This window comes from Mobula birostris, chromosome 4 (genome assembly GCF_030028105.1).
Source record: "Mobula birostris isolate sMobBir1 chromosome 4, sMobBir1.hap1, whole genome shotgun sequence".
In the NCBI taxonomy this organism is placed as follows: domain Eukaryota; kingdom Metazoa; phylum Chordata; class Chondrichthyes; order Myliobatiformes; family Myliobatidae; genus Mobula; species Mobula birostris.
The window spans coordinates 146204673-146226891 of NC_092373.1; the positions used below are offsets into that span (position 1 = coordinate 146204673).

The 22219-nt window shown below is 37.8% G+C and overlaps 1 protein-coding gene across 3 annotated transcripts in view; it reads right to left on the bottom strand.

Moving 5' to 3' along the window:
• The window catches only part of naa15a (N-alpha-acetyltransferase 15, NatA auxiliary subunit a), a 68782-nt gene that overhangs the window by 10124 nt on the left and 36439 nt on the right, over positions 1–22219 (bottom strand). For all 3 annotated transcript variants that reach the window (XR_011885771.1, XM_072256205.1, XM_072256206.1), the window contains 10 exons: positions 20526–20621; positions 14995–15101; positions 14841–14913; positions 8191–8360; positions 7752–7904; positions 7304–7432; positions 6557–6770; positions 6068–6261; positions 4529–4637; positions 3705–3803 (listed from right to left, as the gene is read on the bottom strand). Coding sequence is in view for 2 of the 3 variants with exons in the window: in XM_072256205.1 (XP_072112306.1) it covers positions 3705–3803; positions 4529–4637; positions 6068–6261; positions 6557–6770; positions 7304–7432; positions 7752–7904; positions 8191–8360; positions 14841–14913; positions 14995–15101; positions 20526–20621 (1344 nt within the window). In the remaining variant the exon portion in view is untranslated. The remainder of the gene's footprint in view (positions 1–3704; positions 3804–4528; positions 4638–6067; positions 6262–6556; positions 6771–7303; positions 7433–7751; positions 7905–8190; positions 8361–14840; positions 14914–14994; positions 15102–20525; positions 20622–22219) is intronic.

A 22219-nucleotide genomic window follows, 5' to 3' on the forward strand; every position in this document is an offset into this window, starting at 1 on the left:
AGAATTCCTTATTTTGCTTACAGCATTAGAGGCCATTTAACCCATGATGTCTATGCTGGTTTGCAGAGCACAATCATCAACCATTTTCCTGAAATTTACTGTTGGATCTATGCTTATTCATATTTTTGTATCACTTGTAATCATTCAGTGAATTGTAGTATAGCCAATTCTGTATTTTCTACAAGTTTCTCTGCAACCTGTGTCATACCACTGAAGCTAACCATTTTATAGGTTATCTCTTCCCAAACTATATCATGTTTAAATTAGAAAAAATTAGAAGTGTCATTTTTGATTCTTCGATTAAATTTGAAGAGACCTGAAAGCCATTTATTCAAAACTTTCATTTGATGTAGCTTGACCTTTTCCGAATCCTTCTTATTAACCTAGAACATATGGATAGAGGAGCGGAGTTGACGATATCAATGATTGTATTCAATGTAATATATTAGCCCAGCCTTGTTTTGTTTCGATCAGATTTTGGTTCAGTTTAGTTCAGTTTTTTTTTCTTTCTTAGTTTTTTTTGTTACTTTGGGGTTTTTTTCTTTCTTGTGATTTTTTAAAATTTCTCCTTTTATCATGATTATATCGAGAGTTTGGGAGGTCAAGTATACTTGTATTATCTATAGTTTTACTTGCATATGTCTATAATCAATAATGTAATTCTAATCTCTTTGTATTACTATTGTTACTATGTTTCTGAACTTGAAAATCAATAAAAAGATTAAAAAAGAAAGGTTATCTCCTATCTACGGAATGTTCTTTATCTATCTCGCTTGTTTAAGGTGACAGCTTCTTTGTTCTTTGGACTTGGCTTTCCTTTAATCCTTCTTCTTTGATTTTTGCTCTTATAACATCCAATAAAAGTCAGTAATTACCAAGTTTTAGACTTCATTCTTGACTTCTGAACCACCTATGGAACAAAATTATCTCCAGATCCAACATTAGAAATTCTTGTTTCAGATATCACCCAGATAAGGCAAAAATTATTTACCAAAGTGTGTTAAGTCTTTTGGAGTCCATCCTCAAAGGGAAGTGACATCAGAATAGTTTTAAGGCAGAGTTAGATAGATTCTTGCTAAACAAGAGGGTGAAAAGTCACTGAGAACCGGCATAAGTATGGAGTTGAATTGTTATCAGCTCAGCCATAATTTTATTGAATGGTGTAGCGGGGTCAAAGATCTGAATGATCTACCCGTGCATTAGTTACGTGTTTGTATGTTTCCCTTCATCGTTCATTTTCTATGGCGTCCCCAATGTCACACTTGGTCAAATGCAGCTTTTGCACCAGGGCTAGTTACATTAACCTCAATTGAATTCAGCCTTTTTGCCCATTTCTGTATCAAGGATGTAATGAGCTCTGATCTAAGTATAATGGCAAAACATAGAATAAACAACAGAGATCAAGTTATTGGTGACCACTGACTGATCAGCTGCAGTGGCACCTCCCATTATTGAGAATTGATTGTTAAATAACTAGAATGGAAACCAGCTTAATAACTGTACTAAGAGCTTGACTGGATGCATAACCAGCCTTGAAGCCCAAATCTTTAAGTTCAATTGAAAATTTACCAGATCTCAGAGCCTCTGTTGTATCCAATGCTTCTAGTCATTTTCTGATGTTGTGTGAAGAGAATCAATTTATCTGAAGATGAGCTTCTGTGATGGAATTTAAGGTTAATCAGATAATTAGGAGTTTTGCTTGAAGGTAGTTGCGAACACTCTAGACCTCAAGTTTGAGTTCAAGCGTTGTTGAGATGTAGAAATATATAGTTCGTTCTCCTCCTGTTTCAATCTGTGCTAGCACACAAGTGGACAACAGAACTTTGATCTGATCAGTTGATTATTGTACTTATCTGTCTGTTTATTATGCATTAATTGCTTGCAAGTCTGCGCCTTTGCTAGACTGGAACCTCTTTTTTGGATGCAAGATCTGATTTGTGAGTACAACAAAGCCGGTTGTAATACAATTCTTCCATTTTAGATACTAGTCCCATGATGTTAAAGAACAAGCCTTTGGACTAGTAATATTAATTCAATGCTGATAGAAGGTGAACAGCCTATTTTACTTTACTAAGTTATTTCAGATGGCAGCAAAGTGTCGACAATCAAAAAGGCACTTTTTAGCAAGGCAATGTATTCTCCTTTCTGCTAAACGATCTAGTAAGTTTCATGGTAACCCTTATTGATAATAGTTTTTTTTAAAATACCAGATTAATTGACTTTAACTTCCACAGCTGATACAACAGAAAAAGGACATAGTTACAGACGTTTTACTTTACTATCACTGCAAATAAAACAATTTCAAAACAATTGTCAGTATTTTGCTGCCATGTCACAGATATGATAAACATTAATCATATCAGAAAAATTCCACCTAATCAATAAGGCCCAAAATAGAACATACATTATACAAAGTTCCATCACTTGTTCAGGCATTTTGTCAGCATTCCTTGAAAAGCAACAACACAAATTCTTTGAATTATTACATATGAGTACAAAAAAAAAAGAGCTTTCTGGTCCATTTAAGCAAATCGCAAAAGGGAACCATTACCAAGTTAAGTGAAAACTAAACAGAATGTAGGCTTATTTCGCCATCTCTATTTCCTGAGGAGACTGAGGTCCTTTAACATCTGCCGGACGATGCTGAGGATGTTCTACGAGTCTGTGGTGGCCAGTACTATCATGTTTGCTGTTGTGTGCTGGGGCAGCAGGCTGAGGGTAGCAGACACCAACAGAATCAACAAACTCATTCGTAGGGCCAGTGATGTTGTGGGGATGGAACTGGACTCTCTCACGGTGGTGTCTGAAAAGAGGATGCCGTCTAAGTTGCATGCCATCTTGGACAATGTCTCCCATCCACTACGTAATGTACTGGGTGGGCACAGGAGTACATTCAGCCAGAGACTCATTCCACCGAGATGCAACACAGAGCGTCATAGGAAGTCATTCCTGCCTGTGGCCATCAAACTTTACAGCTCCTCCCTTGGAGGGTCAGACACCCTGAGCCAATAGGCTGGTCCTGGACTTATTTCCTGGCATAATTTACATATTACTATTTAACTATTTATGGTTTTATTACTATTTATTATTTATGGTGCAACTGTAACGAAAACCAATTTCCCCCAGGATCAATAAAATATGACTATGACTAATTCAAGGCCTTTAACATTTGTACCTTTTAGTGTGAAAATTCAGCGGTTGCCCATGGGCACAAACTTTGAAACTCCTAAAACTAGCCTTACATTAGGGAAGATGCTCGCTTTATGTACTCCACCACTACCGAGTGCAATTGATAAAAGTCCAATGCCTGGTTACTAACTACTAGCAGGTCAAGTGGTGGGGAGTACAACTGGTAAGTGATCTAAAGAGACTAATCTAACTGAGGTTTTCACTACCAGACTGGGACCTACACAGGAAGTTGCTCTTTAAATTAAACACCTGTAGAGCAGGCATCATTATTAAAATCTAGCTGGTAGCAGATGCACTTTGAAACAATACAACTTCCATTTTTTTCTGACAACACTCTGAATATGTTTTGTACCATGAATAATGTCATCACACCATTATTCAGCTGAATTTCTGGAGTAGCATGATTCCACTCCAGAATCTGACTCTGGCAAATAGATTTTCATCCACACTGGAAAACAAAAGCATACAAATAATTTCTAGGCAAACATTTAATCACAAATAATTATCTGCCATACCAGTTTTGAAGAACCGAAACAAACACTCATGAAGCCAAGGGTTATCTGGATCTATGGCAAAAGCTCTTTTGACTGACTGCAGCATCAGAAGGAACTTTTCTACAAAAATATTAAAAATCACATTAGAAAGAAAACCTCTAAAACATAATTTTATGCAGTATTTAATATTCCACTTTAATCATAAACAGAAGATTCGTTAAATTACTGCCTTAAAGATGGAAATATGGCAGCTAAAATCATGGTCAAAATAAAGAATGTATGCAGAATGAGATTAAAGCCTTGCTAAAGGGCACCTAAAACCCTTTATAGTGCAATTTTATGCAAGAGAAATATAGGAAAATAGAAGTGAGTAAGCTATTGTAAAGTGCTATAGATGAGTAGGGAGAATTCCGTCACCCACATCCCTCCCCTCCACCCTGCTTTTCTGAAAAGTGCTCCAGATCAAACACTTATGGCCGTGGAATCACGAACAGTGCTAAATTTCTCTCCCAACCATGAAGACTGCAGCACAAAACAACTGTTGCATTTCCAGAAAACTTTATTTTTGTCCCTCGCCAATTTGCGGCCTCAAAATCATGAACTTTGTTTGGTTTCTACTTCAGTTTCTAATATGTCCCCTGCACAGCAATTCTTCACATCACCTTCACAACGAATATTAGTAGTTTGTTCAGTGGAGAAGAATGTCAACAAATAGTATTTCTGTACACATGATCTAATTTAGGCAACTAGGTGATGAGAGCAAACCCAAGATAATCACTGGTTATAATACTGGCAAAAATGTTCATCATAAATGACTAAAATAATCCAACATTTTCATTACTCACCTTTTCTATAGTAGATCTCAAAAGCAAAAAGATGGGTTTCTATTTTGTTTTTTACCAAAGTTTTCAGTGGTGTCAAAAATTTAACGGCTTCTTCAAGAGGACTGTCCACCTAGTTAACAGAAAAAAAACATCCTGAATATGTGTCTAAATTAAAGGCAAACAAATTTATGGGCAGCTGACAGTTGTGTTAACTTGTACATGAGCATTACAACAATGTGCTTTGTACACTTCAAAACCCAATGCAGTGGTTTCATTCTGACAAACTTAATTTTTATGTTGGCTACAGCCCAGGGGTGGTGATCCAAAGGCACATGCAAAAATTTGTTGGCACATATATGCAGTGCTGTATCTCAATTCTTTAAATCTAACCATAATAAAAAGATATATAATGATTTATCTTTACTGCCAATGAAGCAGTAAATGATTTTTATTATCTGACAGCAGTAAGATGTTTTCACAGGAATCATCTTAGGCTAGCTTAGTGCAAGCTGGACAGATACAATAACATATGATGTCCGAAGATACATTTTAAAGTCCTCTCAGACCTGGCAAACACATCATTATTTGGATCATAAATGGCTGGGCCAGTTGGCATTGGCTTCACTCTGCTTATGTTTTTTTCCTTCTGTCATTTGTGAGTGAACACAGGATACTTAAATCCATGAATATTTATGTGATATGTTTTCAGTGATAAACTTTGTCCAGTCCAATTCTAGTAGAGCTACTCTTGAAACTAGTGCTGTATACATTGTTCTCAAAATGAGCAAATACAAGCCAGATATAAACTACCTGTCATTGTTAGTACAGTGCTAAAAGTCTTACTCAGCATAGTGTTTATTTTCCTTTCCTTGATTTTTTATAAATATCCACCAAATCTTCCTTGAGGCACAATAACAATATAATGTAGAAATTATTTTTATTGTCCTTTTAAAGGATTAATACTAATAACTTTGGAACTGGTTTTCTAAAACACTTCAAAAGTCCATAATTATTGTTATTCAATTATCAATGATAATCCTTGCTCAATATTACCATGGGAGAATTACAAAAAAGATTTTTTTAAAAAGTTTATAGCGAATTTGGGCACACGCTCTTGCCAACTGTGCCATAGTATATCAACCAAGAAAAGTGATTTTTATCTTCCCTAACATCTGCAGAACACATTCACCAAGAATGGAAGAGTGTAATAAAGAATGGAAAACTGACTGAATTTCTCTAAGTTAGGATTGCTAACACCCAAATAAAGCTACATAATACAAAAATGGTCAGACTTGATGATACAGCTCAGTGTAGATATCTTCCTGATTCACTTAAGACAGCAACTATGTTGGCATACTTGTACTCAAATTAAGAATCACTGGGTAGAAGACTGTAGAAAAGGGTAGAGGATTTGGTTCAAACCAAGAGCTCCCTGAAACTCCAGTCCTTAAAAGACATCTAATGTCTTTTGGGGAAAGCAGTGAAGTGATAGAAAGAGTGGTAGTATACAGACTTTGCGAATTCAGAGAATTCATGGACACAGTAATGTTATATATTTACTTTTGCTAATTTTTCAGGTACAAGCTCTTCCTTCTGTGTGCCAATCTCCTCCTCATCCTCTTCTTTCTTCTTCCGCTGATTTTTCAGCTGCTTCTCTTTTTCTGCGTTCCTCTTCTCTTCTTCAAGTTGTGCCTTCTTTTTTGCCCTACGTTGTTTGTTCCGTAATTTCTTCAGCTCTTTATCTGAAAGATTTGCTGCAGGGACAAAACACACTGATCACATTTTGGAACTAAACAAATAGCTGTGGAATGAGTTATACACACAAAAAATGCTGGAGGAACTGAGCAGGCCAGGCAGCATCTATGGAAAAATCTATGCACTTTTTTCCATAGATACTGCCTGGCTCACTGAGTTTCTCCAGCATTTTGTTTGTTGCTCGGATTTCCAGCATCTGCAGACTTTCTCTTGTTTGTTGTTCAGAATCAATAAATTCTGTTAAAATTAAACCAATAAAAAGGAATATGATATTAAAGCAAAAATTCGCAATACCTGTATCAGCCTCCAATTCTTTGTTTTCATCAGTTAGTGGATGATCATGAAGTTTAAGGTAGATTTCAATAGCTACCTTTGCAGCTTTAAAATAAAAGGGATGACACCGAAGGACATCCTCAAGTTTAAGCAAATCCACATATGATCTCAATGTCATTTTTCTCATGCAATAGGTGTGAAAATCAAATTGGTCATCGGTAATTTCTGCAAAATGCTGGATAAGAAAAACTCAAGTCAGCAAAGAATCTCACAAATCAATCAGCACAAACACAGGTACATCTAACTAAACAGAATTATTTCAAAAACTGACCATACTTTATATTAGAACGTTTTCATTTTCAAGCCAACACTGGTTTCTAAAACCGTTTTATCCAAGACAAATCCTAACATTTAAAGCTGGAATCAGGAGAACACTATATTATTGCTTTGGGTGGACAATTTTAACTGATTTCACAAGCTTACATCCTGTTTTAGTAGCTCCTCTTACAGCTGTACATAAAACACAAGCTTTGGCTTGTTAGAGACTACCTATGTATGCGGGAGGGGAGGGAAGAAAAATTAAGGAAATGTTGCAAGTCTCCAACTGTTGACTGCACAATCACATTTTTAAAATTATGAAGGAATGCATTAGAGGATAAATTAGGTCACACCATTTTTGCAATTATCCATGTCTTCATTTCTTATTCCCAACCCCATCACTTTACTCATTTCAGAAATGTGGATGTACATAATTTTTCTTCAACTTACTCTTTCTATCTCATGACACTTCTTAAGAGATTCTCCATACTTGTTCATAGACTGATAGGCTAGAGCACATTCTGTCTGGAACCACATACACTGCATCTCATTCAGATTGTCCACTGCAGCTGTCCCTTCCTAAAAAAGATCACATATAAATATGTCACAACAAAATATATAGCCAGCAAGTATAATTTAACGCATTTGGGAAGATAGTATCTAAAACAACCAAGTATTTAACTAACCAGTTAAACGATTAAAACTATTATGTGCCCACAGCAGACTTTGTCGCACAAAAACAATCCAGTCAACAGTGGTCTTCAAAATCTAACTACGCAGCAAACACACACGTCCCAACAAGAATCCACAAAATGCAAATCATATATGGCTAAGCACATATCAAAATGTAAACAAATTAATATTTTATGTAGTATGATTAAGCAACAAAGATACCAACTCTTGTAAACTTGGAGCACATTTCCTCAGCTTCCTTCACAAGGTTGGCTTTTAGCATGTATTTAGCACATTTGGAGTTTATAAACCTGTCTGCTGTATCTAAAGCTTGAGCCTCATCCATCCATTTGGCAGCTTCCTTTATGTTTCCAGCATGCTGTAAGGAAAATACTATTTTAAACAAAACAATCTAATATTATTAAAACTATCATATACTCAGATCTTCAATTTAGTCAAGTTTTACTCAATCACTTACAGCAAATTATCGATTCTAACTTTCAATTCAAAATTTTCAAAACCATATTTAACGTTTCTTCTAAATTTGCAGTATTTTTAAATTTTAAAAAGTTTGTAAGCAGAAAAAAATTGAAAACATAACTGCTTAAAAATCCCAAAGCTTGAAAAGAGTTAATTATGAAGGACAGAATGTTTTGCATTTTTACCTTGTAGATTTTGGCCTTGACAAGGAACAATTCTATGAGAGTTGGGGTACTTTCAATTGCAGCATTGATATACTCCAAGGCCAAAGATGGTTGACCAATTCTATCATAATGTTGGGCTAAAAAGTACTGGACCCACAATCTAGTAGTAGGTGGTTCTAAGTTTCCATCATCTGAAATGGGAGGGAAGCCAAGTTCAACGTTAATGGGCAAACATACAAAATTATTCAAAAAGATCAATGTATGTCTGTGCAGTACATGTCCAACCACCTAAATATTTTCCCCTTTTGAGGCTTATGTTCACAATCATCAGTTTGTGAAATTGAAAAAGCACAATGAAAATTGGACCAGTATATTAATTTATTAATACTTTTAAATATACACTACCCTGATAATGATTTTTTTAACGTATGGAAATTTTTAAAAAGTGGTGCTGATTTAATTAGCTGAAGTAGCACGTTTTTCTTAGGAGCCCACCATTTGATCCTTCAAATCGAAGATGGCTTTTGTGAGAAAAAAAAATCAAAATTATCTTTATCTCAAAGTTGAAGAAAAATCATGTACACTCACATTTCTGAAATGATTTACAATTTTTTTTTTCATTTCTCCCATATGAACTTAAACGTGACTGCCCATCATCACTGATGCCCGGGGGTGAGGGAGAACATCTCACCATTATTCATTGTTCTCATATTTTTCATAGCATTGTTGGCAGCCTTCAAAAGTGATGCTTCTAATCCCTGCAACCCTCTAACATACCTATCAACTCGAGCCTGATTTTCCCAGTATTCACCTGTACCTTTACACACACCGGAATGTGGGAAGAAGTAAAGCAGCATTAGGGGAACATGCAGCGAAGGAAGACTGCAAACTCCACAGAACACAAACGATTAAGACTGAATAGAGTGCTGGACTTGCTGGCATCAACACTATATAATGCATCACTCTTGCTTAAACTCTTGAATCTCTTATCTTGCATCCCTGGTCCCATGGGAATTGTCCCAAGATGTCAAATGGATACAGAGGGCTCAGAACAAAATAAAGAGATGATTCCCAAACCTAATCATCTAGGGACAAGCAGTTTTGGGTAAGAAATTAAAGTGAAGCCTTTTGGAAGGCTAGTGCCAGAGGCACTATTTTTTTCCATCCGCCTTTCCAGAAGGGAGAACATTACAGACATTGCCTTTAAGTAAAAAAAATGTGAAACACTGAAAAAGTTACAAGATCAGCTTGCAAAAACTTTGAGGATGCAATAAGAAAACGACTTCTCTGATATGGCGAACTTTGATAAAGACTGACATGGTAGATTGATCAGGAAATTAAGTCTGTAAAATTCAAGAGAAATGGGACATTTGTTAAAAACAATGTGGCTAATGGAAAGTGGGAGTCTCAGTCACAGAACTGGATCAATCCATAAGATACAGGGGCTGAAGTGGGCCTTTCGGCCCATCGAATCTGCACCACCATTCAATCAGGGCTGATCCAATTCTTCCAGTCATCTCCACTTCCCTGCCTTCTCTCCATACCCACTGATGCCCTGGCTAATCAATAACCTCTGTATCTCTGCCCTTAAATGCATCGAATGACGGCCTCCACAACCACTCATAGCAACAAATTCCACAGATTTATCACCCTCTGACTAAAGTAATTTCTCCACATCTCTGTTCTAAATGGATATCTTTCAATCCTGAAGTCATGCCCTTTTGTCCTGGACTCCCCTATCATGGAAAATAATTTTGCCATATCTAATCTATTCAGGCCTTTTTCATTGTGTGTACTGGAGTTCTGTGGGGTTCAATAATAGATCATTTGTTTTTGGTGTTTTAATAACAGAGTCAGTGATTTTATATGGAAATATAACCCGGAGTCCGCACCAACTATCCCACTCCCACTTACACGTTCGTATGCAATTTATTATCTCTACAATCTCATCCAAGTGGTCAATTAACACACCAGGTTGTAAGTTTTTGGGATGTAGGAGGAAACCAGGGTGCTCAGGGGAATTCCAAATGATTGCAAGGAACACAGACTGCACCTCAAGTCAGATTCATCAAAGTTCAAAGTACATTTATTACCCAACACATATAGGTCACCATATATTACCCTGAGATTCTTTTTCTTGTGGGCAATTCACAGTAAGTACAAAGAAACCCAGTGGAATAAATGAAAAACTCCACGAGACGGACCAACAACCAGTGTGCAAAAGACAACAAAGTATGCAAATACAGAAAGAAAAAGAATGAATAAATAAACAATGAACACAGAACATGAGGTGAAGAGCTCTTAAAAGTGCAGCCTAGGTTGTAGGAACAGATTAGTGTTAGGATGACTGATGTTAACCCTTCTGGTTCAAGAGTCTGATATTTGAGAGGTAATGACAGGTCAAGAATCTGGTGGTGTGGGTCCTGAGGCTCCTATACCTCTTTCCCGATGGAGGCAGCAAGAAGAGGGTATGGCCTGGATGGTGGGGGTCCTCGATGAAGACTCTTTCTGTGACAGCACTCCTTGTAGATGTGCTCAATGGTGAGGAAGACTTTACCTGTGATGAACTGGGTCGTACCACTACTTACTGGGCTTTTCCGTTCAAAGGCACTGAAATTTCCATTATCTGGCCATGGTGCAACCAGTCAATATACTTCCCACTACTCATCTGTGGAAGTTTATCAAAGATCATGCCAAATCTTTGCAAACTTGTAAAAAAAAAGTAGAGGCACTGCCGAGCTTTCTTTGTAATTGCACTTATATGCTGGGCCCAGGACAGATCCTCTGAAATGATAACGAGGAGGAACTTAAGGTTGCTGCCTCTCTCGACCTCTGATCGCTTCATAAGGACTGGCTCATGGATGCCCCTGTTTCCTCCTCCTTCCATCAATAATTAGCTCTTTGGTTTTGCTGACATTGTGAGAGGTTGTGTTGTGACACCATTCAACCAGGGAGCAGGGAGATAATCAAAGGAATACATAAAACACGAGTTAGGCTACAGTGTTAATTCAGCCTAATCACAAACATTCAGAGAAGTTACGACATTGGAGAGATGAGAGTAACAGTTGTTCAGCTGCTGGCACTGATACCTCAGTTTTGGCAATTTTTTTTTCCTGCGAATGTAGACCTTTTCTGCTCAACCCCCGCCCCCCCCATTCCACCTACACCCCAAAGAGAAGAGGGTTAACTGGATACTGAAATGGGTAGTAGGAAAAACAGGCTGGAGTTGATGGACAAGTGTTAGACAAGGGGTTAAGGAAGTCAGCAATGGAAGTAATGGGCCAAATCATCTTTCTGTCAAAAAAGATGTTCAGACTTGCCATGGGTGGAAAATGATGCCAACAGGTGACCCCTGCATGACAGCTGATCAGGTAATGGAAACGGACCCTTACAAGATTTTACAAATTATTACAAAGGGTTTGAGATATGGAATAAAATTTGCTCTCATGGAATTTGTGAAAAAATAGTACACTTTTAGAAATTTTCATTGTGTATTTGTTGAAGGATGCACAAATGATGCAGCATTCCTCCATAGAAAACCCCAATATGAACTGCTTTCGAGGAACACATTATGCAGGGTAATCTTCTTTGGAAAAATACAGGGAATATTTAATGTATTAGAGTCCTGGACAGGATGAACAAAAAAAATTGATTTTCTTTAGGACGGATACCTAGATTTAAATGAATTAGAAGTATTGGGGATGTCTGAGAATTTTTCCCCCCACCAAGAGTCTGCAACACATGACTTATACAGTGACCGGATCAGAAATATTTACTATTTTAAAAATTTACTTAGATTAGCATTTCGTTTGCAACAAAACCCTAATAGGGATATGTAGCTGAAACTGTAACTGCCACAGAAGATAAATGGGTTACTTCAAAGACTGACCAAGATATTCATAAGCGTTTTCCTTGTCTCATAATTCAGTAATTGTACAGGGGTGTCCCCACTTTTACCTCAAATGGATTAAGAGTTCAGTCCCTATTACAGGACTTGTCTACATAATCTACAGTGTGACAATAAGATATTATAGGAATTTATAGATAAAATATACAGTACGTGCAAATGTTAGGCACCATAGTTTACAAATATAAATTTTGCTTTAGATGCTTTTTTTTGGTCTTCTCCATTAGTGTGTTAGTACAAACGAGCAAATTTTAGATTTCTAAACATTCATTTTCCAAAAAAAGTAAATGTTAGAGATTTTTTGTACTTTGCTAAAGAAAATAACATATTTATAGAACACTTTCCAAATAAAAGCTTGATTACTTTGTAGTTATATAGCCCAGTGCCTGATAAAACAAAGCTAACACAAACAGGTGCTAATGATCAATGACAATGAGTTGAATGAAATAAACTAATTAACTAAAACAGAAAAGGGAGTAGAAGGACAACCTGGGGGAAGGATATCTAAACTAAAAGGTGAGGGTTTGGCAGATGTGACAGCTTAACTTTCAAATCATCAACTCTTACACCATGGCAAGAGTGAGCATAGCAACAAGAAACAAGGTGATCATCCTGCATCGACAAGGTCCATCTTAAGCAGAAAATTATGGCAGACAGGAGTTTCAAGATTTGACGTACAAGCTCTCCTGAAGAACCACAAGGAAACAGATAAAGTTGAGGAGAAGAAACACAATGGTCGGCCACGACAATTGAGTGAAACAGATGAGATACACCAAACTGACGTCCCTTTGAACCTGGAAAAAGTCCAGCACAGTTATCAACCCTGAACTCACAGAAATCACTGGAACCTAAGTACACCCCTCTACAGTCCGGAGAAGTCTTGTCAGAAATGATCTTCTTGGAAGAGATGCTGTCAAAAAAGCATTCCTCCAAAACCGAGAGACACCCCTACGCATAATAATACATGGACTGGGGTGCTGAAGATTGGGAGCAAGTGCTCTGGACTGGTGAGTCAAAATTTGAAAATTTTATCTCGAAACAGAAGGTAGCTTGTCTGTAGAAGAGCTGGAGAGCGCTACACTGATGAATGTTTACAGCCAAATGTGAAGTACAGCGGAGGTTCCCTGCAGGTTTGGGACTGCATTTTTGCAAATGGAGTCGGTGATCTGGTCAGAATTAATAGATTCCGCAATGCTGAGGACTACAAGCAGATTTCCCTCCATCATGCAATACCATCAGGTAGGTGTCTGATTGGTTCCAACTTCATTCTGCAGCAGGACAATGACCCCAAATACAAGGCCAAGAACTATCTTCAGTGAAAGTAAGAACAAGAGGTTCTGAACTAGATGATATGGCCTCCACAGAGCACTGATCTCAATGTTGTCGAGGTTGTCTGGAATTACCTGGAGACAGAAGCAAGCGAGTCAGCCAAAGTTTGCAGAAGAACTGTGGCGAGTTCTCCAAGGTGCTTCAAGCAACCTGTGAGCAAATTTTCTTATAAAACTGCCCAACAGTGTACTTAAAAGAACTGATGCAGTTTTAAAGGCAAAGGATGGTCACAGCAAATATGGATTTGATAATAGTTGTTTTACTCTTTATGATTTAAAGAGTAAATTTTTTGATCTTTAGAACATTGTTTTTGAAAGCATCTTCGCTTTACACAATTTTTTTAAATGTGCTTTGTACCATATAGAACACATTTTATATAGGAATATAAATGTTTAAAGATTAACCTGAGAGCAAGATACTCTGGGTTAGCATTTACAGTGGGTAACAGCCAGAATATCAATAGATGTGAATTAAATTCAGGTTGAAAGATGTAATTAAGCTTTTCTTGCATAAATATATTGAAAGAACAGGCACATCAGTACTCACTCACTGACTGCACAATTTTAATTTGCAGATAACAGTTCCCTAGATCAGATTAACTGAGTTTACTTGGCATTAGAGCTAACCACATGAAGCCGTTTCTTTAAAAACTATAATTCTTTCAATTTGAGTTCTCTGAAAAAAATTGATAGAAAATGGTCAAGTAGCAGGATACTTAGTAACAATTTGCTGGTCAAATGCACTCCTTTAATTGATGAAAGCCAGCAGCTGCCCATGAAGACCTTAACTGAGAAATCTTTTCAGCCTCGGCTCTTGCCAAACTGCACCTACACCAGAGACTAGGCTGGATCGTGAAATAATTACACTACTAATTAAGTAAACACAAATATCTTAGTATTTTGGCATCCGAATCTTAAGCAAGACAATATTTTCCTAATATTAGACAACTAAAAATGGCTTATCTTGCCAAAACTAAAGAAAATAACTCAGACACAAAAATTCCAAAAATTTCAACTTTTATATGTTACAGGAGTGTTTGATGATTAAAATGGCTAATAGTCTAGAAAACTTTCAGAAAATTTAGAACCTACTAGCTCATCTTAATGAAATCAAATTTCAATGCTTATACACAAAAGATTTTGAAAAGTCTTATTGATCTGATAAAGGAAACAATGAGCTTTAGAATGGAAATATCCAAAACAAATTGCTATTTAGCAGTACACAACTTTGAGAAACCCAATGCCATTAATTCAATACTCTGTGGATTCATTTTTAAAATAAACACCAATAATGGTTCACCAAAGACATGATATCAACATACATGGAGATTTGAGATCAGTTAGTGAGGAAAAGCCAAAAGCTGTTGAACGGAAATGACGGTATGTTTTTGGAAAGGTTCAAATCATGCACTGAGTATGCTACAAATTAAACTTACCATTGGGGCTGAACAGGTTGCAACTTTTCAAAGAGGTTTCATACCCAACTACTAATTCTTCTAGAATTGATACCTACAGACAAAAAGATACTTTAAGTTTTTTTAAATTTACAACAAAACACAGCTCTGATATTAATATGAACAATACACTTACCTTCTCTTTATCATTATACAATGATTTCAAAGTAGTAAACACAGGAGGACAACCTTTGCTGAAATTAATCCTTAAATACTTGTCCAAAACTTCTCTGAATTTTTCACCTGGCAGAAAGAGAAATTAAACAGACTTGATTGTTGAAAAATCGTAGTACGTGTAAAATTATTCTAAACGTATCCTGGAAATGCAAGGCCACCAGGTACAGACTATTCCAAGTATACTATGAACTCAGTGATTTTGGGAAGTCTCTAAAGTTATTCAAGATCTTTATTATGCCTTTCAAATGGGGCCAGGTTGGTGAAGAACATGCAAGTACTGGTTTGGTATGTTATCATTCTATTGATATGATATCAAAACATATGCCGCTTCCCAATTAATAATAAAAGAAACAGTTTAAGTTTATTGCCATGGGCATATTGAACATAAATGCCATAAAAATTAGCTTTTTGCAGCAGCACTGTATAGTTGCAAGAAAATGTTTGTGAACCCTCTGCAATTATCTGGTTTTCTGCATTACTCATAAAAAATGTGGTCTGATCTTCATACAAGTCACAATAATCGACCAAACACAACCCGCCTAAACTAATAATATACAAACAATTGTATTTCTTGTCAATACTGAGTACACTATTTAAATAATCACTTTATTGAACCTGGACCAGCAGTCCCCAACCACCGGGCTGCAGGGAAATGATATGATTTGGCGATATGAGTCAGCTGCACCTTTCCTCATTCCCTGTCACAGCCACTGTTGAGCTTGAACGCACGCGAGGTCATTATCCGCGCGTCACCCATGTCAGCATGGGAAGGAGGCCAACTCCTCCAGCTTGCAAATGACGGCGGGCTTAAAAGTATGTTTGACTTAACATCTCTGCCGGCATTCTGGATCAAAGTCAAGGCTGAATATCCTGAGATAGCCACGAAAGCACTGAAAACATTGCTTCCAACATATTTCTGCGAAGCGGAGTTTTCTGCAATGAATGCAACGAAAACTAAATTGCGGAATAGACTGGACATAAGGAACCCCCTTCGAGTATCGCTGTCTCCCATCACCCCTCGATAGGACCGTCTTGTTGCAGGGAAACAAGCCCAGGGCTCCCACTGATTCAGCGATATTGGTGTGTTGCAATGATTTTATATGTTCATAGGGGAAAACATGTGCTGTGTGTTTAATATCCAAACGTTACTTAAAATGTTATGATGTTATTGCCTTACTTATATAACCATATAACAAATACAGCACGGAAACAGGCGATCTCTGCCCTTCTAGTCTGTGCCGAACGCTACTCTCACCTAGTCCCACCGACCTGCGCTCAGCCCATAACCCTCCATTCCTTTCCTGTCCATATACCTATCCAATTTTTCTTTACATGATAATATCGAACCTGCCTCTACCACTTCTACTGGAAGTCCGTTCAACACTTACTTCAAGCTCCCCTGTTCTCCCGATAATTGACTTATCACTGTATTCATGCGAGGAAAATATGCACTGTGTTTAATATTAAATTCGTTAGATAAACCCTTTTAGAAACAAAACTGAGTGTATTAGCCACTTACCACCTATATTCTGGTCGTGATTAACACCCCTGAACAGAATCCCCAAAAACGATTTGCAGGGGGAAAAAAATCGGCAGGCGCACGCGTACGCAGGTTATGCATGCGCACTGGTGCACGCGCAAGGCTTCATGGTCAATGTAGTCTTTCCCTGGGTAAACAGAACGTATTTGACTGCTACTCTTGTCTGTTGGCAACCCTACCCCCCCACCCACCCCCGGTCGGCCGGTCCGCAAGAATATTGTCAATATTAAACCGGTCCGCAGTGCGAGAAAGGTCGGGGACCCCTGACCTAGACTGTATGTGAACCTCTGGGGTAATATCTTCTACAAAAGCCACTTGGCGTCTGGTGTTCTAATCAATGAGATGAGATTGGCAGTGTGGGTTGTAGAGGTGCCCTGCCCTATAAAAAAGACACACAGTCAGGTCACTGACACAGTCTGCTCTTTTAAAGGAAGTTCTGATTAATGTGTACCATGCCTCAATCAAAACAACTTTCAGATGACCTTAGAAGTAAAACTGTAGAGATGCATGAAGCTGGAAAAGGCTACAAAAGCATTTCTAAAGACCCTGAGTGTTCATATCAGTAAGAGAAACTGTCACAAATGGAGGAAATTTGGTACTGTTGCTACTCTCCCTAGGAGTAAGTGTCCTGCAAAGATCACAAATGTGCAATGCTGAAGGAGGTGAAAAAGAACTTTTTGGCAGAAATGCACACCACTATGTTTGGAGGGAAAAGGGCATTACACACCAACACCTTAAAACCACATCCCAACTGTGAAGCATGGTGGAAGGAGCATCATGGTTTGGGGCTGCTTTGCTGCCTCTGGGCCTGGACAGTTTGCGATTGTTGAGGGAGCAACGAATTCAAAATTGTAACCAGACACTATACATGAAAATGTCTTACGTCACTTGAAGCTTAATAGAAGTTGAATGATGCAATAAGAGAATGATCTGAAACACAAGTGTAAATCAACAGAATGGTTTAAAAAGAAGAAAATTTGTGTTTTGGAATGACCAAGTCAGAGTCCAGAACTTAAACCAATTGAGATGCTGTGGGATGACCAGAAGAGGGCTGTTCATACAAGGTATCCCATAAATACTGATTGACTGAAACAGTTCTGTATGGAGGAATGGTCTAAAGTTCCTCCTCACTGTTGTGAAAGTCTGATTAGCAGCTACAGGATACGGTTGGTGAAGGTTATTGCTGCTAAAGGAGGTTCTACCAGTTATTAAATACAAAGGTTCACCAGTTTCCAGCCTGGACTGTGAATGATTAAACAATGTGTTCTATAAAGACATGAAAAGTACAATTATTTGTGTTATTAGTTTAGGCAGATTGTGTTTGTCTGTTTTTGTGACTTAGATGAAAATCAGACCATATTTTATGAGTATTTAATGCAGAAAACCAGGTAATTGCAAAGGGTTCTTGCAATTGTAGATAACAAACAAAAATTACATACACTTAGGAGTAAAATTATACAAAATTTACATGACAAAATAAACAAAAACAATGGCAATAGTGCAAGCTGAAAAGATCTAAAGGTATTCACTAGGTTGTGGAAAACATTTTCAAAAAATTGTTCCATCCCTGCTTCACCGTAAGTATCCTTCGCAGGATACTATTACTCATAACAACACTTACACCCCAAAATCTTGCAGCTTAAGTTCCAAGTTTTATGCTATATTTATGTTGAGGAAGTGAAGTATGTGCAGTGAAAATTACGACTAAGAGAAGATGCTGAGGAAGCTTAATGGTCTGAGGCTGGATAATTCTCCTGGACCTGATGGAATGCACCCTTGGGTTCTGAAGGAAGTAGCTGGAGAGATTGAGGAGGCACTAACAATGATCTTTCAAGAATCGATAGATTCTGGCATTGTACCGGATGAGTGGAAAATTGCAAATGTTACTCTGCTATTTAAGAAGGGTGAGAGGCAGCAGAAAGGAAACTATAGACTGTTAGCCTGACATCAGTAGTTGGTAAGTTGTTGGAATCGATTGTTAGGGATGAAATTATGGAATACCTGTAGGCACATGACAAAATAAGCCAAAGCCAGCATAGTTTCCTGAAAGGAAAATCCTGCCTGACTAACCTACTACAATTTTTTGAGGAAATTACAGGCAGGGTAGACAAAGGAGATGCAGTGGATGTGGTGTGCTTGGATTTTCAAAAGGCCTTTGACAGGGTGCCACACATGAGGCTGCTTAGCAAGATAAGAGCCCATGGAATTACAGGGAAGTTACTAGCATGGGTGGAGCATTGGCTAATCAGCAGAAAATGGAGAGTGGGAATAAAGGGATCCTATTCTGGCTGGCTGCTGGTTACCAGTGGAATTCCACAGGGGTCAGTGTTGAGACTGCTGCTTTTTACGTTGCATGTCAATGATTTGGACTATGGGGTTAATGGATTTGTGCCTAAATTTGCTGTTGATACAAAGATAGGTGGAACAGTGGGTAGTGTTGAGGAATCAGAGAGCCTGCAGAGAGACTTAGATAGTTTAGGGAAATGGGCAAAGAAGTGGCAAATGAAATACAATGCTGGAAAGCGCAGGGTCATGCACTTTGGAAGAAATGAACGGGCAGACTATTATTTAGATGGGGAGAGAATTTAAAATGCAGAGGTGCAAAGGAGCTTGGGATTCCTTGTGCAGGATACCCTAAAGGTTAACCTTCAGGTTGAGTTGGTTGTGAACAAGGCCAATTCAATGTTGGCATTCATTTCTAGAGGTATAGAATATAAGAGCAGGAGTGTGAAGTTGAGGCTCTAAGGCTCCTGCAAGACCACACTTAAGAGTACTGTGTGCAGTTCTGGGCTCCTTATTTTAGAAAGGATATACTGACATTGGAAAGGGTTCAGAGAAGATTCACGAGAATGATTCCAGGGATGAAAAGGTTATCATATGAGGAACGTCTGGCAGCTCTTGGGCTGTATTTCCTGGAGTTCAGGAGAATGAGGGGGGATCTCATAGAAACATTCTGGATGTTAGAAGGCCTGAACAGATTAGACATGGCAAAGTTATTTCCCATGGTAGGGGAATCTAGGACAACAGGGCATGACTTCAGGATTGAAGGACATCCATTTAGAACAGAGATACAGAGAAAATTACTTTAGTCAAAGGGTGGTAAATCTGTGGAATTTGTTGCCACATGCAGCTGTGGAGGCCAAGTCATTCAGTGCACTTAAGGCAGAGATAGATAGGTTCTTGATTAGCCAGGGCATCAAAGGGTATGGGGAGAAGGCAGGGGAGTGAGGAATGACTGGAAGAATTGGATCAGCCCATGACTGAATGGCAGAGCAGACTCAATGGGCCGAATGGCCTACTTCTGCTCCTGTATCTTGTCTTAGACAAAGATGCTAATTTATATTAGCACCAATGTATAGAAAAGGAGTTCAATCAACACTTTTATTTGCTGTTTCAGAATCTTTATCGAGAATAATGGTAGCAGGTAAGGTCAAGGGACAAAACTAAAAATGGAAAGATATCACCACTGCACATCTGGTCTGAGACAGTGTAGCAACACTAAGTACAAGAAACATTATGCAAGTAAAAACTGAAGATGCTAGGAAGTCAAGCAGCATCTGTGGAGAGAAGCTGCAACTGAATTCTTGCCAAATAGTTTATCATTTAAATTTAGATTCTCTTTACTACTCCCTTGAGAATTCATGAATATGATTGGCAGTTATAGCCAGGGATCACCACCAGCAAGAGGCATGGGTGAAAAAAAATATACACACAACCATGCTCATCATTGTAGGAAGCTTTCCTCCATGCCACCAGTCAGCACTGCAGACAATAAATTTTCAGCTGTTAACCTTAGTCCTGCACCATGTTGCTTGATTATTTCCAGCAATTTTTTCAGTACAGCTGAGCTGATACAGAGTCATATAGTTGGGTAACTTTCTGTCATCACATACAATTCTAAAGGCTACAATGAGATACAGAAGAGAAATTGAAAAGATGAAAGCACTCACCAGATAAAAAGTTAAGAGGTAGCCTCCTAGGCACAAGCCCTTTAGGATACTTTGTCCAAGCATTTTCATAGATATTGAGTCGCTCCTCTACACCGACTAAAGACAGATTTTTAAAAAAATTATATACAGGTCAAACATACTTAGGATTTTAAGAAGTTTGCTTTCAGCATCTGAATAGGTTACACAGCAGTGATCAAAGCCAACAGAAGACATTTGTATTACTATTTCAGACTACACTTGTTCTCAGAAATGAAAACAGCCAAAGTTCTTGTCCTTGACAATTAATTAGCTAGCGTATATAAAGTATACATATCTTTAACAACAACCAAAAACCACACCAGTCCTGATTCTAATATCTTTACCCTTCACTTCAGGAAGAATCATTCATTTCTTAAAAGGAAGAGGATACAAAATTGGAAAGAAGCAAACTCTTCTTGCTATAACATTTTACATGATCAACCATACACATTTCCCTTACTACCAATACAAATTACTAATCTTCGTGGCTAATATCCAACTAATCATCCTTCCTTTCTTAACCAAATTTTCGAAAACTTATTCAGCAACATTCTACAAGTACATTCAAACTACAGTCAACCTTCACTAATCCAACTACCTGTAATCTGGTTCCTTCGATAATCCGGCACTGATTTCAAATTTTCTGGGCCACCGTACCAATCTGCTGCGCATTGTTTTGGTTACGCTAGATCTGTTTACATGTTGGCGCGCTCTTGTAAGCGCAGACAGGCAATTCCTGCTTGTTTTCCTGCATTTATTAATATCATTGGCTCTTTTTGAGCCCCAATTATTTCATGAAGAACTAGGACTAGATTATGAGTGTGACTATAGTGAAAGCTGGCTTCATCAGTTCAAGCAGCGTCATGGCTTACAGTTTCGTGCAGAGTGTGGTGAAAAACATTCAGCAGACAAGGAAGCAGCAGCAGAGTTCGTTGAAGAAACTGTTTTTGAAGAACTGTTGTGCCAGTTTCAGCACCAGTTCCTGATGCTTCATTTATTTTTCAAGATAAAGATGTTGATGATCCTGACAAACCCACACTTGCAGAATGTAACTTTGCCTGAAGGTATATTAAACCTCTTACTTCAGAAGTTGAAGTGCTCAACTTTTCTGTACAAGTTAATTCCTGTACGTTTACCTGTACCCTTTATTTTATCTGGGCCTGTACAGTATATTACTTTATTAAAATTTCACTTGCTACTTACTTAATATTTGTTTCATTATTATCTAACGTACTGATTTACATGCTATTTTAAAGGTATGATGAGGCGGATAGCCATTGCTTAATGTGACCCTTCTGTAATTCGGCATTTTCACTAATCAGGAACTCCTCAGGTTCCAATGGTGTCGGATTATAGAAGGTCAACTGTAGTTCCAACTCTCACCTCCAAGAAAAATAAACTTGGTTTATATGTCGGTGTTGCTTTTACATCAATCTGTCTTCATAATAGATTCTGCAAAGCCTGCCCTCATCTCTATGAGAGTATGACACAATGCGCCAGCATTTCTAATCATACATTTATACTTGTATAATAAATTATTTTCATAATGTACAAAATAAGATTTTCTTTTACATAGTACTTAATATATTTTTGCTAACTCAGTACTTCAAGGTATGCAAACTGACCAGATTTTCAAATAGGTAATACCAGAAATTTCCTAGTATAAACTTAATGAA